Below are 19,960 nucleotides of genomic sequence, written 5' to 3' on the forward strand. Positions count from 1 at the left end.
CCTTTGCAGGGTACACTACACTTTATGAACTGCTGCTTTAGGCACAGGCAGAGAATCGTCTTACGCAGTCGTCTTGCTGATGTCCTGGACACTCTGCAGTGGATCAGTGGTGTCAGGGCAGCGCAGGATACAGGGAGCAAAAACTATAGCCAAAGCATTAGCTGACATACGGTTTGTCTCCTCTTGCAAGGCAATCCTACAAGCATGAATTCAGTATTAGAACAGTCTGAGGAAAAAATAAAGCAGTTTCATGTTGTAATCCTCCTCTATGATTATACTAAGTATGGATTTTTTATTTATTTATTTTTATTACCTGACAAGATGAAATATGAGCCGTTCCAGAGTGTTTAGTTGAGTCCTGCTAAGCTGGTCGATAACTGAATACACCCCTCTGATCATTTCCTTTTTATCCTGCAAACCTGGAGAGGCATTCCCACAAGATAAATCACCACTTACTGCTGAGCCAAACAAATATATCTTCTGCTGTTCACAATAATCACTTGTCTTTGTGGACAGTCTCTCTGGTGTGATGCATTTCAATCACTTCCAATGAAGAAGGATTTGCAGTGTTGACCACTTACCCATGGCACGTATAAACTCCTCATACAGCTCAAATGTCATCAGAGGATTAGGCAGGTCTCTCAGCCACTGCTTGAAAACACTAGCAATGACATGGATGTTGTAGTCATCCAGATTCATGCTGTCCATATCTGTATAGTCATAAGGTGAATACAACCAACACTTAGTGATCACATAACCCAGGCACGCTTCTCCGCTCTAAAACAAGATCTAGCACCATTCAAATCTCACGCAAAGGCTACCTGTGTCCAGTCCCTGCTTGAGTTCTTTAATTTTGTTGGTGGAGCCAGACTTTCTGTATATTCCTTCAGTGTACAGGCCGTGCATCTCAATGTAGTTGATGAGCTTCTCCACTACCAGGGGTACCGTCCTTTCATCATTAGTCAGTCGAGAAACCTCCACTCCGAACTGTCTCGAGGAAAGCTCTGGATCAGACTGTTCACAGACAACATAACACACTGATAAACACACAGGCATGTTGTGTAAACACATGCAGACATCTACACAGAAATAAAGACCAGCATTTTAAATTCATACAGAAATTGGTTTCACAAATATATATTTTCAGTATTGTTATTTAAAAACTATCCCTGGCACTATATTAGATGAGAGTAGCTACTGTAACATAAATCCTCAGTAAGACAATTGATGTCATGGGACATTACTGTACGGATGCACAATATGGCCGACTCACCTTCTTGCTGCATTTGGTGGTTGTTTTCTGGCAGCACTTTCTGTGGCAGGCGTATCGACACACTGGATAAACACAGCCAGTGAAATCAAACAGCTCATTTCCATTATTCACAGAAAGGCAATGCCTCCTCATTATTCATTGAAAATTGGTAAATGAAAATAAAATAAAAAAAACAAGAAAAATATCACTTGAGGGACTAAGGCAGCATTGGCTAGCATGAAGAAAACGTCCTGTGTGAATAAAGGACAAACTGTGGAAAAATCTCTGGAGAGACAGAGCTGACAGAGCTGCAGACCCCATGAGTCCAGTTGAAAACAATCTGATTAGGCCTGGGGAGGAACAGAGGGTGGGGCCCGCACTCTGAGGCCAGACTGAACACAGCCCAGCCTGTGAATGTGTGTGTACAAATGCAAGTGAATGTGTCTGTAGTAAGGTGGTTTTGTGTGGAGCAGATTTGACAGACAATAGATTTAATAGTGTATCTAACTGTAGTGGTGTTTGTTGCATCAAAGCAATACTGGATATATTGAAGAAGTGAGTGTGGCAGGATTGGTTTAAGGGACATTCAATTGTTTGGACTTTCCACCACCAAGCTCTTGTTTGTTGACATTCACAGACTAAAACTTGTTGACAGTAGTGAGTTTCTGCAGCCTTTTAAACAATGAAACCAATTTTTTTGTAATTAAAAAGGTTAATTCATTTTCTGTTAATTGAATGATCAATTAATTATTTCAGGAATAATATATGAATCCCCAGTGCGCCGCTTTGTAGGTGCACTCACATTTGCAAACACAGGCACGGTCCATCATCCAGATGAGCGATGAGCAGTATTCACAGTATGTGGGGATGCTGTATTGAGTGGACTTGAAAATGTGCCCATTATGCTCCTCCACCTGCAGAGAGCAGCACAACACAGGCTCATGAGGAGTTCATCCAGTTGTTTTGTTATGCACATTTATTTGTATGTTTCTCTTTTTACCAAATCACTTTTTTTCCTATTTCAGCCATTTCTGTATTTATGTTACTCATTATTCTAAAGAGTGAATAGAGATGCAGAGGACTCTTCTGTTATAATCACGATCATGTACATATTGGGAATGTGCAGACTTACGATGTCAGTGTCCTTTTTCCTCCGTTTTTTGCGCTCAGGTTTAGATACCGGCTGAAGTTTAAAAAAAAAAAAAAAAGAATGAAATATGTGTAATATTTCACACCTCATTCAAAATTCATAACTGTACAGTCAGGAGGCTGTTGCATGTCTTTACCTTGCTAAGTGAGCTCTCCAGAGGTTTATATTCAGTCATGAACTCATCCAGGAAAACTTTAAAGGTGTTGACCCACACTTTGACAGGAGACTCGCTCCAGTCCCTCTGTTCCTGCCGCATAGTCTTCTCTAAGATGTGTTCAAACAGAGCATAGAGGTCTTTGTAGCGGATACTTTTACCGTCATCCATCTAGGGAGGAAAATAACAGTGCAAGATAAATATTGTGCTCTTCCTATCTCACCTGGAGATTGTGGTCCAGTATAAAGTCTAACTATGAGGTTCTGCTATCTCATCTGGTACCATCTCAAAAGTACTGATTTGATTACGAATTAAACAATAATGAAAACACTGTTGACGGTACTTACCGCAAGCACTGTGGAATAAGAATTAAAGATGTTTAGACGGAATTCCTTCAATGCCTTTTTAAACACAACGTCCACCACGGTGTCTTTTTTACTGTCCTCTGTGTCCAAGTCACTGATCTGAAACATGACACCAGTCATTTTAACATCAATCAAACTCAAACCTCTAAAAATATTAGTTCTTAGTGTTAACACATAAATAATCACTCAACAGTCAGGTTCAGAAATGTACTCTGTTCAACTGGAATTACTCCTCCTGAGAAATTTTCCAAGAAAATATATACTTCATCCATATGTACCAAGGGAATTAGAGCATCTCTGGTTGTACCTTCTTCATTAAAAAGTCGTTCATGCTCCTGTAATCGTTGATGCAGGTGAGGATCTGCAGCGCGTCGTTCTGCCACTGAACAGGTTCTAGAGCCACACTGCTAATTTTAACACTGCGCCTTCGCTTCACCTTGGGAGATGGCTCCTTATTCTCCTTCAAGTCTCTGAACCCTCGATCCAAGGTCACGTCGGGACTGCAGGGTGGCGACATGTTTTCCTGACCTGCCATTTGTAGGAAGTGCATTTAAGAAGTATATATCAGCACCTTCCATTGTGCAGTTTTCAATTATTAAAATCAAAGTTCCTTAAAAATGCATATACAGCACACCTTCTCCGAGCAATGGCCCAGTGTCTCCATAGTCTCCATCCAAAGAATCGCCCCCACAGATCAGCTTTTCTCGGGATGTCTTCTTATCCCCATACTTGGTCTTGCCCCAGAAACGCATCTTACCACGAACCCTGTACAAAATCAAAGCAGAATTTATAAACATTCTTTGACCACTGGTTGTGTAGTCAAATGTAAACTAGCTTTAACTTTAATTTGACAACTCTGTCCTTAACAATATCTATTATTAAGGTCTAGACATTAAGAAAAATAATTGTCTTTATTATTTTTTTATTATTTATTTTTAAGTTAAGGTACAAACCTTCCATCTTGCGAGTTCTTTCGCATCGAGTCCACTTTAACCAAATCTCCAGACGACATGGCTTTGTGTATCTTCTTTTGCTCCTCAGAGCTTGCAGGCTGAAACAACAGCAGGTACGATAACACGTTAAAGACCTGGAGACACTCTCTGTTATGCATAATCCATCTGATTTAGGATTTTATGATCTGGGGACAAGTCTCAGCCAGTAGATGGCAGCATCACATCACTGGAGCTGCAACTATTGTTTATTGCACATTATTCCAAGGACTGTAAAAGGTGAAAGTATTCATAGTAACAAATAATACCACAGAAAAATTAATTCTCAAAAACAGAAACTGTTCATAACTTTGTTGACAACACAAGGAACAAATCAGGCTTTTCAGGAAAAAAAAAAAACAGGAATTTGTTAAACAATGAAGAAAGTTGAGAGCGAAGCTTTACCAGTGACTAGTGCTACATGCTAGGAAAGAAAATATATTCAAGCAACATGCAAATATTGCTAATTATTGAGGAGGAAAAAAAAAAAAAATCAAGAAGATAAATTACTGTTACAGCTGTGAGAGAAAGAGAAGCCAAATCATGTTAAAAAAAAAAAAAAAAAGCTGCTACATTCAAGTGTTAATGTTTTTAGGGAAAACACATTTCCAAAATGGTCCTGCATCTACAGCATCAAATGTCTCGCTCACTAATGAAAAGATATTGGTCAGTTTGAGAAATCAGAAGTTTGCTGAAGCTCAAATCAGAGGTATGATGCAGATCTATGCTGTCTCTGCTGAAGGAGGTTAGAAATGTCAGAGAAGCCACACTAGCCACCTAGAGAGGGCCACTATTGGCTTGGATGGCGCCTGTTACCATGTCTGAGTCACTGAAACAGGACTCTCCTAAGCCTGCTTCCACGGAGCTCTGTTTGGAGAGGGGTAGAGTGAAATGACGGGGGGTGAGGGGGCTGTCGCCATCACAGTCATCCTCGTCTGAGTCGCCCCCCAGTGAGACGATAGGGGCACGGGTGAGGAAGTCTGAGCGAGTCCGTGCCATTCTGGCTTTCTTTTTTTGGCCCGCTCTGCCAACCTGGAGTTTACCAGAAGTGATAACAGCATGTTTAAACGGTGCCTTTGATAACCTGTAGAAGAGCTTCAGTGCTTTTTGGCCTTCATGTTGTTTCTGATGTTAGACTGGGAACTAACCTGCCAAGATTCAATAATTCGTCACAGCACAAAAAGGCACTTCTGCAATGTTGTATGTACATCTATTTCCTAAAAGAAAAACGAAGTATTGCTTACATCCCGTGCTTTTGTTCCTTTCAAAGGTTTGGAGACTGGAGAGAGGTCTTTTCTGGGTACAACTACAGGTGCTTTTTCAGTGGCAGCATCACTGTCAAACCTGACGGACGAAAAGAGAAGAAGACAATCAAATTGCTGCTTTTAATAATGTAAAGTAATAAAACCAACAGGAATTCATTGACTGCCAACCAACACTCACTACAAGTGAGCCAATACTTTTTTTTGTAAATACACACTTTAAGACACCATGTGAACGTTTCATACTGGTGGAATCGTCTCTTTATTTTCAGAAAAATGAGGCAGTCCAGATGAAAACTGGTGCAGTCAATGTGCCACTTTCAACGCACATGTCCCTGGATCAAATTGTAGTTTAGCATCAAATCAAATGTCAAATAAATAAATAAATAATATAATTATTTAATACTCACTTTGAAAACATCACTTTGTCCTTTGGAGAGAAGAAGATGCTGCCTGATTTCTCCGTCATACTAACTGTGGTGCCTTGGTTACTAGGTGGCTTCTTGGCAGATGTTCTCACTCTGGTTCCTCCTCCATCACGGGACGCCAGTTTGAGTTTGGGGGCCCAGCCCTCAGCAACAGGCCTGCTCTCCTTGTGTCTCTCTCTGGGAGCAGAGGCAGGTGGAGGAGGCAGCTGAGGGTGAGAGGCACTGCCTTGGACATCTATGGCTGGGGGAGAGTTCACTGATGGGGCAGTGGAGTCTGACTGTGTTCTGGAATGAGGAGCTATACCTGCTCTCTCAATCAGCAGGGATCTGGGTCTAAGGGGCTTGCCGGAGGTTGCCAGTTCAAGACCATCTTGCCCACCCTGTCGACTCTGCTGAATCCTCTGTAAAGCTTCTTCTCTTTGTTTCTCAAACATGTCTCTCTCAAACTGAGCAAAGAAAAGGCGCTGCCGTTCTAGCACTTCTTTCTGTTGTCTTATCTGCTCCATCATCTCCTTTTCATTCTGCTGCTGCTGATTTCGCTGCCTCTCCTCTTTCTCCTCGTTCAGACGCACCAGTTTCTCAATGACTGCTGGGTCGGCCGGAGGGACAGGGGCAGGAATGAGCATGGGACTATGAGGTACAGGAGCTTGTTCTGGTTTCTGTGATGATGATGTCAACTCCCCAGTCTGGGCTGCAGAATCTCGAACCTCAACAAGGGGACGGATAATATCCCTTAGGTCTTCATTTAATGGGCTTTCTTTCTGCATACTGATGACCACCACCACCGGTCGACGTGACTCTTGGCGTTCTTTGAGAGGCTTGGTAATAGTGGAGGCGGTTGTCTCTGTGTTTTGCTGAGGCTCTTCAGTATGATGACAGGAGATGATTGTGCTGCTCTCACTAGAAGGGACATAAAATGTAGGGAGGTAGTTCTCAATCTTGGGCGGATGTGTGGGGACAGAAGGGGCTAGCAGATCCACTTTGGACTGGTCCTGGCTGCCTGGGTGGGCAACAGACGCGCCTGCCTTCTGGGGTTCAGCTGGCTTCAGACTTGTTGAAAAAACTTCCACATAAGGCTCGGGTACTGGAGATATCGAAGGAAGAGGAGAAAAGGTGTCATCACTGTCTGTCACCTCCTCTGTAGCCTTGAGTGGCTCGTCATCCAAATTGAGGAGCTCAAAACTGCCTTTGGAGCTCTGGCTGTCAGGCGTGCCCTGGGGTGGGGTTGCTGGGGCCACCAGCTCGAGAGACCAGCGCTGTTCCTCGGATGGGGACGAGGCTCCACCGCTGGTTGCTCGGACCTTGAGAAGCTCCAGGCTGAACTTGGCCTGCTCCAACTCTCTCATCCGCCGGCTCTCTCTCTTGGCCCGTGTAGTTTTCTGGCTGGGCTCATCTACAGTTCTGGCCCTCTCTCGCACCACCACAGTGGGTGTCAAGCTGGAGGTCGGTGCATCAGTCAGCTCTTTAGAGGAGCACTCTCCTGTGCTAGCATTTTCTCTTCTTTCTCCTTCCTCCTTAACAGTGCCCTGGTGGCTGTTAAGGGTTTGGAGGGTCCTTTCTCGTTGCTCATAGGAACGATCCTCCCATGTGCTGAGGTCCAACCCCATGATTCTCTCCTCCTCTTCTTCTGGTGAGAGACTCACCTGGCCGTTCTGTAATTGAAGCAGTGTCTCCTGCTGTTTCTTCTTCTCCTTCAGTTTCTGTTCTCTCAGGGTTTTGAAACTGTCAATCAAGAAGGCACAGTTACTACTCCAGCAGAGGTGAAACTGCTATTTGCTTCCAACAAGACACATTTTAAATACACAAGTTATTTGAAACAAATGGTAACTACCTGAAGTATTCACCAAAGCCAAAGTCTGATATAAAAACTCCTGCTCTCAGCAGCTCAGCTGATTGCAGAGCTGCTTTGGGTTGGACTGCTTGCGTAATGGCATGCTCCTACCAAGCCTCGTTTGTTACCACACTGAACCATGACCAAATATGCTACAGAAGCTGTGTGCAAAGATTAATCTGGCTTTACACCAGCTTAATAAAAAATCATGCAGTCACCTACCCTTAGAAGTTATTTTGAGTATGAAGTCTGAAAATACTAAAATGTTTGTGTTTGTTAAATCTAACTCAACTAAACCTCAATTTTCTTGCAAAAAAAAAAAGAGGTAGTTCGGCTTAAGATAAGGTAACAAGCTTGTTACAGCATAGCTTACCTCTTTCTGGTGAGGTAGCCTCTGCTAATAGCCTGTAGTTTTACCACAGCACCATACAGAGTCAAGTATGCTTCTCTGGCTCTGTGACAGCGCCAAGCTGTCTGAATAACCAGTGCTGCTGTGCAGCGCCGCTGTAGCCACAACCTCCATTCCCTCTGTAGTACCAGAGCAGCCTCTCTCCACAGCCTGAACCTCTGACGCTCCCTGTAACCTCGCCAGTGTGTCTGCAAACACAAAACTGCTTCATTCTGGACATTATGGTCATCTTTCTCCCGCTCTTCTATGGATCGGTATAAACGCCACTGTTTCTGTAAGAAGATAAGGATAAGTTTACTTTTTGAGATACTGCAATGCTGTTTTGTCTTTTAATCTGAAGTTTCTTCTGTGGGACTGAAAAATAAATTCAAACCCAGTTAGACTGGACATGTCAACTGGACTTGAACAGGACTTTAAAACAATTAAGATCTTTTTAGAAGAATTTTAGAAACTTTTTAGAAAAGGTAAAATAAAACCCTTTTAAAATGATTGGACACATTTTGATCTTTCCAAATTTAGTATTACACTGTACTAGGCAATACAGGTGAAATCACAACATAAGTTCCAATATCTTTCTGATATTGATTATTATCACAGTATCACAAATGCAGGAAAATCCATATGAATGCAAAATGAAAAGAAATGCAAAGAACTGTGTTCCACTCTTATGTATTACATCATGGAAAACAATTCACTCGTGAAACAAACTTTAGTTAATCATTTATTTCTTGAATTTTAATTTAAATTTTACTTGGATTCATCAATTTTGAAAAAAAAAAAAAAAAAAAAACAAAAACTTGTAAATTTTGTACCTGAATGCAGACTGCTGCTTCTCTCATCCTAACAAACTGCTTCCTCTCCAGTCGGGCTCTGAATCGCCGCTGTAGCATGACGATGAGTCGGAGAACTTCCCTGTGGAGTAAGGCCTGCAGCTTCTGACGCTCAGCTTCTCGCAAAAACACCTGAGGGGAGGGACCACAGGGCAACACACACACACACACACACACACACACACACACACACAATAAATACTGCTGCTTACAAGCAGAAACGCACACACATTCTTTAAAAAAACAAGACTCGTATTGACACAGACAAACCTCAGATACCCCACTGGCTGGCTACATGGTCACAAGAATGTCAGGTATGATCCTGTAATTATATAGACAGCATCCCAAAGTCATGGAACCCTCCATCAGGCTTCATTCATACCGTGGACTGACCACACCAAATATGGGGCACTGTCTTCATTACATCCTTTAGCTCAGTGAGAGGATGCTTTGAGGTATTATGAGGTCACCCCCAGTACATCCTATCCTGACTCTATTTATAGTGTGCATAGTTAAACTAAACAAGGTCAAATTTATGTTTAAACAGCCTGCATTATTCACTATTTTGTTCTTGGTTTATCAGTGGATTATCCCAACTGCAAAGAGTAAAGGAGATGGTAGATACCATTGTCTTTCCCACTTGGTACCCATCTGAGTCTAGGTCTAGCTGGTTGAGACACTGCTCGATGCCCTCTCTGGTGGCACTGGTGCTCGCTGGGAGAAGTACTGAGAAGTGATGAACAAAATCCTATGAACAGAACAACATAAAGGAAAGAAGAAACAGATTTGAGTACAGTATCTGAGTATTGTGTTTTCAGTATACAGTAAGTGCCAGATTTGTGTCAAGTTTCATGCCTATGAATCTGCAAGCCACTGACGCATCTCTTGAATAGGCACAAGTTAAAAAAGGCACATGGGCTTTCAGGTAAAAATGCATACTGTCCATATTTGCAGGGGTTCAAACTTCATGGCATAAATATGCTCAACTCCCACTCGTCAAACTGAGGCCCATTGTCTGAATTCAATACAGTCTGCACCCTGGGCTGTAGGGGGTGGAGAGGGAAACAGATGCTGTGTTTATACAATTACAAGCATGGGGAGTGTTTCAGAGTCCTGGGGACAATGAAGAGTCTCTGTTCTGAAGAGTTGGGAAATAGAGTCCTCCAAAGTGATACTATTCCCAAGATATTGCTCATTAGTGCTGACCATAACACTAAATATGTAGGAATTTCTGGTAAATGACGACATCCAATGCTAAAATGAGTGAGCTCATCATAATAATTAGTTTTATGAGCTTTGCAGTCAGCTATGTACATTTTAAGCTAAAAGTGCTGAAACAAATACAAAATTACAAAAATATATATATATATACATACATATATATATATATATATATATATACATACATACATATACATACATATACATACATACATACATACATACACACACACACACACACACACACACACACACACACACACACACACACACACACACACACACACACACACACACACACACACACACACACACACACACACACACACCTATCGTAGTGTCATTTTTATTTCAGCTTTCAAATGTCAATGGTAACTATTTTAGGGTGGTGGAAGAAGTACTTAGTATAAGTATCAGTTACAACATAAAAATACTCCATTACAAGTAAAATTCAAACATTCAAAATTCTAGTAGAAAAGTAAATCAGTAAAATCTATTTTGAATATTCAAAGTATAATTAGTCAGGAGGAGCTTGAGTCAGGGTACTTTCCTCTGAAGCAATTTTCTAGTCAAGTGAAACCGTCCACAGCCAGTGGATAATCTGTGGATGATCCAGAGTATCGGTTTCTGACCAGAGTCTTTTCAGTTAAAAAGACTCAGAACTGATTCATTGATTTAGGCAGCAAAAATTAAATTTCATCACACTTGGTAGTATTTGAGTCTAAGCAGTGAAGATCTTAGAAACCAAGTAAATAAAACCTGAACTATCTGAAAGACATGAGAGATACCACCATCATCACATGGGAAAATAGGCTGTGAGTTGGTGAAGTGGCTTCTTAGCTTAATCCCAAATTACTGACAACATGACTGGTATGAATTACAATCAAGGCCACAAAATGGAAACTAAATCCTGGAAAACCTGAAGTGGGAGTGAGCCACTCCCAACATTTTCTTACCAAGGACCTACATCTAATTTAAATAAAACATGATCTACTGTATTAGTCATACAGTATTTCTCACAGGGCTGACAATGTGATGAGAGCCAATGTGGTTCAGATGGCTGCCACTTCACATCCTCCATAATTCTCTCGACACAGCACACAATGAATCCTGGCACAAACCACATCTCTGACAGGTGCTCATCTTTTCAGGACTCAAAACCTTAAAGGGAAACTTCACCAATTTTACAAGTAAACGTGAGTAAACTTGTTATATAAGAAACCTCATGAAGCTTATTCAAGTCTGACAAAACAAATCTCGGCCTGAGCTGGAGACCACAAATGGGGGTGGTGTAATGTAAAATAAGAGCATTTACCACAGGTTGAGGGTCTAATGAAAAAAATGCTGTTAAATGCTATTGTTTAGAAGTTAATATTTCACAATGTATCATTAACAGATCATGTTTTGATTGTAAAACCTGAAACAGCAAATCTCTTAACATACTGGAGTAAAAGTTAAGAATAACAAACGTATCTGAGTGGTGAAAACATAAGTTTTAAAAAAAGGTAAATATGTAATACTGTAATATACATATATTTATTTACTTTGTTTGTGCTATTATTATCTGCATTAAAGATATGATATATTAATAATGACAGATGATTAACACTGACCCAGACGTTTAAAGAGTATCCACATTATGCATGTGTGTGTTACCTTAAAGCTGTACTTGATGTTGTAGCCCGACTGCCGGATGCGCACAGTCTCCAGCATACCTGTGTAACGCAGCTGCCTCAGCACCAGGTTATCGTTAAACCGTAAAGGCAGCTGAGAGAGTCAGAAAGCCAGAGGGGACAGTGGCAGGCAGCAGAGGTCAGAGACAGGGGAGGGGAAAATGTTAGACAGCTTTTAAGAAGGTTTACATTTGAAAACAAAAATGCTTGGAAACTATATTAAAACAGTCTAGAGTGAGCCCACTGTACCTTCTCAGCATTGGAACGAATGCACTTGACAAAATAAGGCTCAGACTGACCCAGAGTCTCCATGAGTTTATTGAGAGAGGCCTAGAGAATGGGACAGAAATCAAAAGGTCATCAAACTTATCCCTGAATATAAAAAGCAGAGGTACAGTCCTGTTCCACAGTTGTTTGAAGAGTTTTCATCAAAGTCAGGTGGCCCCGACAGCATGAATAACTGCTGGTCCATCTGTAAGTCAAATTCTGTGCTGCAAGATTAAAGTCACTGGCCGGGATCATAAATACCAACATGTCCACACGGGCATGCGGTTCTTTATAAAAAGAGCAAAAACAAAGAAACCATGTGTGTAGTTCTTCCGTGTGCAATTATTTTGCGTGCGTGTAAACACATGCACATGGGCCTGTGTGTGTTAATTCAGTGGCAAGAGGAATTCAGTCTCCTCCCTGTCCATGGGAGATTAAAGCAATCAGCGCAGCACAGGATGTGGGAAGTGAAGTCATCCACACACTGGGGCCAGGGCTGACTGCCAGAGGGGCCTCAACACTCATCTTTACCTCCAACAGCCAGAGCTCACAGCTCACGTTCAAAGAAAATCAGGAAGAAAATAGCTTGTTTTCAGTCATTTAAAAGTTTTTCTAAGCTGGTGTATAACCAGATGCCAAACCTTTCTGCCCTACTAAAAAAAATAACCTAGTTGTCACTGTCATTCATGGCATGTTCAAAAAAACACTGTGCTAACAAATGTTAAAACAAGGAGCAGGACACTTGGATGTAACACTTTCCCTCTTGTTTCTGTAGTTTACATGAAGGGGAGAAGTTCACTTTTGGTTCTACTCAAATATCATTTTCTAAAAGAACAGCAAAGTTAGCAGTTTTCATGTTCTTGTCACGTGCTAAATAAAACACGATGAACTCAAAAACCTTTTTCAGATCCCAATTGAAGGCAAACTTTATATTCTCTCTGAACCAAATCATTGTTTTTTCTTAAATTTTCAGTCATGGACTCACAAAAACAATATAATGGAGTTCACATACCCTGTGAACAGATACATGTATTACACAGTGGACAGTAAAGGAGAGGAGGAGGGTTGTTTACACCAACAGCCAATTGTAAAAGACACACCTTGTTGTTGTTATATTCACAGCTGGAGCCCAGAGCTCAGTCCAGCTCAGGCTACTCATGTTATTTTTTACAGTGAGAGCACTGAGCTCTGCAGTATGCTACAGACTGTCTCTGTGTGTGTGTATCTGACCTGGAACTGTGCACTGATACTGGGTGGTTTCTTCTTCTTGTGGAGGTGAAGCAGTGACTTGGTGATGCGGTCATGAAGCGTCAGGTTGCTGAGGTATTTCAACGACTTGACATTCAGTAAATGCTGCAGATGTGACATGAGAGTCAGTTGATAACGTAACACAGTGACGTAAGACAAGTGGAAGATATCCTGTACTCTACCTTTGGGAGAACTGGCTTAGATTTGTAGTTTTTGTTCCTCCTGTTTATAAAAAACAAAAGCAGAAAAGTTAATTCAGCGTAATCTGTTTTAATCATTAAACACCAAGCAACAAATTTTCCCTTCTTGTTCTTTAAATCAACCGGTGAAAGGTGCACTTCGTTTTACTGTCAAGTAAAAGGTCAACAAAAGTATTGAATTGATTCCAGAAAATCTTCCCCAGTGGGTCATATCCCTGTCAGTAAAGTGAAACTTTATTCATCCCTGTGGGGAAATTTGCTGCACTTCTATTGGGAGGTCAGAGGTCAGGGTCAGCTGCACAACAGCACCCTTGGAGCAGGTAGGAATGTAGTAATCGCTGAGATTGACTCCAGCAGACGTCTGCCGACACAGAGTTTGAACTCAGGTCTTTCAGTTTTAAGGATATCTCAACCCTTCATCTCTGACCAAAATAACAAACCTCAGGAGAATACAACGATGTTGGGACATTCAGAAAGACAGGACAAAAAAGATGGAACAGCGTCTTAATCAGAAAAAAAAAAAAAACACTACAAAGAGGAGTGTTGTATAATCTCGACATCAGGGTTAACACTAAAACATTATGGTGACTGCAGCTGCTTATTGTTACTCACATGAGGATGTCGTGGGCTCTCTCAAGGAGTTTGCTGCTGGCAGAGTTTACAAAAATGCCATCGTCATCGGCTGTGGAGCTGCTGGACGATAAGCGACTGTGGCGACCCAAACGTCCGTTCCAGCCCGGAGAACCACTGTGGACAAAAACCACAAATGGACCAATAAAAGTGATTCATTTTGGAAAACGAAAACATTTAAAGACCTGTATCATAGAAGATACACAATAACTACAGATATTTGACAAAAGCAACCCCCCCCACACACACACACGCACGCATCCACAACAATTGGGTTTACTGCTAGTGTGTCAAGCTTGATATAACAAAACACAGTAAAACCTAAGCAGTGGATGATAACACTTCACTTTTCCAGATATCAGTATTTTTGCAGTAATATGAGAGATTTGTGGGGATTTACAAGAAATTCCTGAGATAAAGTACATGAACTGTTTTTGGTTTGTTTTCTTTTAATCAGTGTCAAATATTTTCAGCTCAGCACTCTGGGGTCTAACAGGTCTAGCTCTTTAGATCCACTAAAACAAAATACACACAGATACAAACTTGTCAAATAACTAAATGCAGCTCATGCTAATTCTATTTAAATGGCAGTGTCAGTCCAATAACTGGGTGCAGACTCGAATATCTCTACAAACTTCGGTGATTTACTTTTCATCTATCACCATAACCAGGTCAAAAGTTCAATTTTTGCAACATAACCAAAAAGCATCTGTATTTAAAGTAAATCATATATTTATAACTGGGTTTCTCCTCTATTGCTATACACAGTAATCTTTTCTTTTTTTAAAGATTTATTACATATGACCAAATCTAAAAATTATTTCCGACTCCACTAAATTCACGTAAGAATAAGCACAAATCCTCTTTTTCCAGCTGGCCTCAAACTTATCCCTAGTTGATCATTGATCTCAGTAAAGGGTGATAGCACACAATGCCGTTTGTAGTGATTGTTTGTCTCTATAGTCTCTTTCAGGGAGACCATAAAGTACTGCACTGTCCGTTGCTCTGTCCAGCCGACAAGCACCCTGCAGGGGCTGAATATTTATCACACCCTGGGCACTCATCTCCAATGCATAGCTCTGACTTTACATCACAGAGGAAGCAGCTGCACAGGGTTTAGTGCTCTCTTAGCATGAGGATGAGTATGCCCATGACTGTGTGTGAGGGAGAGAGAGAGACAGAGAGGGAGGCAAAGGGAGGGCAGAGGTTGCAAATCACATTAAGGGGGGGGGGGGTTCCACAGACTGAGCTCCTGTGTAACAAAAGCTGTCTTGTACGAGCTGCTCTGTCATGGTCGTGGGTTGCTAATCTCATGGCCTACAGCTAATTAGAGGAGGTGGTGGGCCACTTGGGGTCACAGCACAGTCATCACTCTTTTTTTTTTTTTAAAAAGGCATGTGATGTCTCAATGGTAATCCCCAAATGATGATTAAAATATATGGCCTAAATTATAACAGCACATCTAGAGAAAAGGTTTTAAGGAGTTTGCTGATAATGACATTTCCACAGTTCATTGTAATATGTGTATCATAAGAATATACAGTACACATTAATACTAAGACTAAGACATTGGAGGCCTGGGGCTGAGGATCTCCAGTTTCAGTCCATCATCACCCATCTTCCTCTCCCATCATCTCCTCTTTCCCTGAAGCTTTAAAAACAGCAAAACATTGCAGAAACTCTCACCGTGGTGACTTCTCATTGATTGTGTTGCTTCCCTGAAGGTTTGACAGTGGTGTACGTGGACTCTTTCTGGTCAGACCTGATCATGAACAGACAGGTTGGCATCATGTTAAAGACCACAGACCCAAACACACTTACAGATATAGACACAAAATAGACAAAGACACAAAATTTTCTTCTGACACCATGTGACACTCCAGTGTTATTGCAGTGAGTGTTACATGCCTTTTAATTGGAAATATTATCTACTGAAAATGGTTTAATATTGAAACTAAGGTCTGTGAGGTTAATAGCGAGTTGTGTTAGTGTCAAATGGCAGATACTACTGAAGAGGTGTAGTCTGGACTGTAGGTTTGCCTAAAGAATTGATCTGCTCAAATCTGCTTTGTCATGTTACAGCAGCATGAAGGCTGTTTTGGCAGCGATTAAACTACAATGTGTTATAGATCATTCACCAGTTTCTGAACCTACAGCCAATCATTAACAGTGATGTGAAATCAGAGAAATCTACAGGTGTTAGCCTACTGTACATAACAAGCAATCTGGGAGAACATTCATTTGGATGACTCAACAGTATACCGTTTTGAGTTTCATCATTCAGTTCAACATTTTCACTCTCATCTGGAGCTGCAGGATGGCACAAAACAAAAACACACAAACACATTTGAGCGTAGTGAAATGTTTGTAGAGGAGGTCAGCTGTATGTCCTGCATAACAATGAAAGCGGGACATGAGCAATTCAGCAATAACGTTGTACACGGCTGTGTGCCAACTATCACCTTGACCAGCATATGTGGTATTAGTGACAGCAGAAGGTGGGTGATTTTAGTGTACTGTGGTGGAGAAATTATACCCACTGGCCAACAGACAGGACTGGACATAAAATCAAAGCAATGTGCTCTTACTGACAAAAAAGAGAAGGTGACCTAAAAAACCTAAAGCTGTAACTGTGTTTCTAGAGAGCAACGTTAACTGATAAGGCAAGACCATGCATTTCTCTGCTCACCTTCTACTAGCACAGAGTTTGTGACAGAATGGCTGAATCATGCTGGTGAACAACATGCAAGACAAGATGAAGAGCAAATGCATGCAGATGCATAAAAGAGGATTGAAAGGAAGACAGAGGGAGCGGAGACCAACAAGCATCTAGTCTACTGATAGAAGTAAGAGCTGTGAATGAATCACAAGCAGAAATTTAAAAAAAAAAAAAAAAAAAAAAAAAAACTTTGTGAAACTATGTCTCTGATTTGGACTATTCTTATGATTTGAATTCTTCAGGTTTAACTTTGGTTTCAGTAAAGGTGATGATGTTGGTCAGCTTGTCCCTACAGTTTCCCAAGTCACAGTCTAACAAGAAAGTAGGAGGAGTTGTATTGGCAGCCTTACTGTACTTCTCCTCTTTGCATCTCTGCAGGATCTCTAAGCTTCTCTGATGCACAGGGTGCTGCAGAAAGCTAAAACTATCCACACTTTTCAAAACTGCACAGGGAGCAGCGTCATCATGCCCTTGGAGAAGCAAAACAGAAGAAAAACAGAAAAGAGAAAAAAAAACACACAAGGACAAAGAAGGGGGAAAGAGAGAAGAGACAGATTAGAGAGCGAAGAAGAAGAGATCAAGAGATGCAGTCATTTACTGGAGAGATACCTATGTAAGACCTCTGGAGAGAAGAGGATTGATATTCAAAGCTGCAGATGGTGTCAGCAGTAGGATGTTGCTCATTGTAGTTTTGTGTCCAGCCATTCAGCCCCAAAGGTACTTCTACACATCATCATCCATCTAATATTATTCTGTGACCTGATTCTACAGTGATAACACTGATAATGTTTCCCCTCAAACAACTTAAAGGTATTTAAAGACCATATCATCTACAAACGATACATCAAATATTATATTTTTTCGACGACATTTAAGAGGTTCCCTTGGGTGACACTTACGCTTTTGAACACAACTGGAAAGATTTCAAAAATACATCTAAGGATAAGCAAAGGATATGAGAGTTTTTACATAACATTTACATGTAAAACTCAATGTGTAGGGAGGATCAAGAGGTTGCAGAGTGCAAGTCAAAGTCATACGACGGCAATGCACAGAAAACATCTGATGGTAACATCTACTGCATATGAAGTACAGCAAGAGTAAAATCTAAGGGAGAAGGATGCATTCATAAAGAGCCAAAGCTGAAAGAGACAAAGAGCAACAGCTACTGTAAACACATAGCAGCAATATTAGCGCTATGCAGACATAGTACAGAACAGTGACTAGTGAAACACAAAATACGACAGACACAAATCAAACTACAATGAGTAACAAAATGGTACCTGCTTTGCATGTGAGCATACAGTCCTGCACATTAGCTTAAAGCTGATAAACCACAAGCTTAAAAATGTGGCAATAGATGAATTAACCTTTTAAATAAGTTAAATAAGCATAGTAGTTTATTTGCACTGTACAACACTTGCTCACATGCAATTCAGTAAAGACGATGTCTGTTCCCATCTTTATGGTTTCTTTTAAGCCATTCTCTACATTGCCCATTGAACAAGCTACAGTGAGCACAGACGTCCATCATTTTGAATATTTATTCTAATACAATCTGTCACTGAAAACTGCACTACTATAAAATCCAGTAAATACATAACTTAGGTACAAATTAAACAACACTAGTTGACCTGAAACATTCAAAGACCCACAGAGATTTGCAGATGACAGATACAGTATAACTCCATAAGCACAGAAAATATTTCCCTATCTATGTCCACTCTCTCAGCCTCAAAGATATAACCTATTAGTAGACTTCCCGTTAGTGTGAGTGCTCACCAGTCTTCTTCTGCGTGTGCCTCTTTCCTGCCTCCCTAAAAGCCACCAGGGCTCTGAAGTAGGCTCGGAGCACCGCCCATCGGAAAGTGGCTGACGGGTCGATGCCGATCAGCCCACAGATGAAGGCGTTCTTGCTGCTCTTTAGTAGTGCTACGATGTCCGGGCGCATGTGGTCTGTGTTCTTCTCTCTGAAATCCTGTGTGAGAAATAAAGCGATTTTGTTTGTGTTTCCGGATCCACAGAAGCTTCTGCCATAGCAGCTGCTAATCTCTGATATCCAATAGAGCCAAAAAACATTTAGTGGACTGGGGTGTAATGTGGCTTTGCCATGACAGTCTATTATGAACATCAATAATACATTTCCAATATGAACAACAGGAAATGGGTCTAGCAGCACTATTTAGAGAGAGCTGAATTTAGTCATTTATTGATCCAGCTGAAGCTTGTATCATGATAATATTAAGATCAAGTGCAACACTTGCAACGTGGGTAGTTACAGTAGCTAATTCGAGCAGGTAGTACTCAAGTCATAAAGCTCTAGCCTTTATAGCAGGGGTCTGCAACTCCGGTCCTCGAGGGCCACTGTCCTCCTTGTTTTCCAACTATCCCTGCCCTACCCACTGCTGATTACCTGGATCAGGTGTGTTCAGCCAATCAGAAACTGCAAGAGCAGAGATCGTTGGGAAACAAGCAGGACAGTGACCCTCGAGGACTGGAGTTTGAGACCCCTGCTTTACAGAGAATTGATCAACCTCAAGGTGTTGCTTTTCTGCCTAGTTTCACATTAAGAACAACAGGGATTAATGTTTTAACTCCTGCTGTCCTGCATCAAATGTAGATTGTGAATGTAATTTGCTCAGCTGGGGCCCCCACCCACAATAAATAAAAATAAAAAAAAATCTTCCACTAAGATCACACAGGTGCCACAGTCTTTATTCAAAACTGCAAATTTTGCTGAAAGATGACAAATGTGCAGCTTTGTTCTCTGGGATGAGAACATTTTACAGTCTCTTTTAAAACCCTCTGAATGAACAACTAAACCCCAGATCAATGGCTAAGGTAAAGATTTACAGCAAATTGCAAATTACCACCAATTTAAGGGAATATAATTCACAACAGTGTGTGAGAGAACGTGATTGAATGTGTCATGTACTGTAAACAACTAAAGCTAAAACTGTGTAAATCAATGACTAATCATTAAAGTGAAGATCACACTGACCTTAACACCGTACTTAACCTTGCCAGCATAGTGTCGGATAATGAAGGCAGGCTCCATGACGGCAGGAAACTCGATGTAGCTGTTTCCCTCATGCTGACGCTTGAACTTATCCAACAAGGTCTGATTGGTGGCTTGAGGAAAACTGAAATAAAAGGACAGAAGAAAGAGGAGAACAAAAGGCTTTAACATCTGTTTTCAAACTGAAAACACATTAGGTGAGGAGCTGTCAGGCAATATCAATGTTGATTAACTTGTTTAAAGTTATAAACTAAGTCATGAAATCTGTAGTATAAATCACACTGGAAATGTTTGACAGATTCCTGATCTGTTC

The 19,960-nt window shown here is 41.1% G+C and overlaps 1 protein-coding gene across 5 annotated transcripts in view; it reads right to left on the reverse strand.

The window, feature by feature from the left end:
* myo9aa (myosin IXAa) overlaps window positions 1-19,960 on the reverse strand; it is an 82,334-nt gene that overhangs the window by 3,581 nt on the left and 58,793 nt on the right. For 3 of the 5 annotated variants that reach the window (XR_003296423.1, XM_026320019.1, XM_026320018.1), the window contains 27 exons: window positions 19,630-19,771; window positions 18,411-18,606; window positions 16,979-17,098; window positions 15,596-15,671; window positions 13,892-14,026; window positions 13,262-13,301; window positions 13,062-13,184; window positions 11,814-11,894; window positions 11,548-11,658; window positions 9,296-9,418; window positions 8,653-8,802; window positions 7,805-8,112; window positions 5,583-7,322; window positions 5,155-5,254; window positions 4,727-4,942; window positions 3,875-3,972; window positions 3,556-3,686; window positions 3,229-3,449; window positions 2,904-3,020; window positions 2,539-2,727; window positions 2,385-2,435; window positions 2,055-2,166; window positions 1,274-1,335; window positions 822-1,014; window positions 582-710; window positions 314-419; window positions 65-196 (listed from right to left, as the gene is read on the reverse strand). Coding sequence is in view for 4 of the 5 variants with exons in the window: in XM_026320019.1 (XP_026175804.1) it covers window positions 65-196; window positions 314-419; window positions 582-710; window positions 822-1,014; window positions 1,274-1,335; window positions 2,055-2,166; window positions 2,385-2,435; window positions 2,539-2,727; window positions 2,904-3,020; window positions 3,229-3,449; window positions 3,556-3,686; window positions 3,875-3,972; window positions 4,727-4,942; window positions 5,155-5,254; window positions 5,583-7,322; window positions 7,805-8,112; window positions 8,653-8,802; window positions 9,296-9,418; window positions 11,548-11,658; window positions 11,814-11,894; window positions 13,062-13,184; window positions 13,262-13,301; window positions 13,892-14,026; window positions 15,596-15,671; window positions 16,979-17,098; window positions 18,411-18,606; window positions 19,630-19,771 (5,202 nt within the window). In the remaining variant the exon portion in view is untranslated. Of the gene's footprint in view, window positions 1-64; window positions 197-313; window positions 420-581; window positions 711-821; window positions 1,015-1,273; window positions 1,336-2,054; window positions 2,167-2,384; window positions 2,436-2,538; window positions 2,728-2,903; window positions 3,021-3,228; window positions 3,450-3,555; window positions 3,687-3,874; window positions 3,973-4,726; window positions 4,943-5,154; window positions 5,255-5,582; window positions 7,323-7,804; window positions 8,113-8,652; window positions 8,803-9,295; window positions 9,419-11,547; window positions 11,659-11,813; window positions 11,895-13,061; window positions 13,185-13,261; window positions 13,302-13,891; window positions 14,027-15,595; window positions 15,672-16,171; window positions 16,220-16,978; window positions 17,099-18,410; window positions 18,607-19,629; window positions 19,772-19,960 lie in introns of all 5 variants that reach the window. The other 2 variants (XM_026320020.1, XM_026320022.1) reach the window with 2 other exon arrangements.

Source organism: Mastacembelus armatus, chromosome 3 (assembly GCF_900324485.2).
Source record: "Mastacembelus armatus chromosome 3, fMasArm1.2, whole genome shotgun sequence".
Lineage (NCBI taxonomy): Eukaryota > Metazoa > Chordata > Actinopteri > Synbranchiformes > Mastacembelidae > Mastacembelus > Mastacembelus armatus.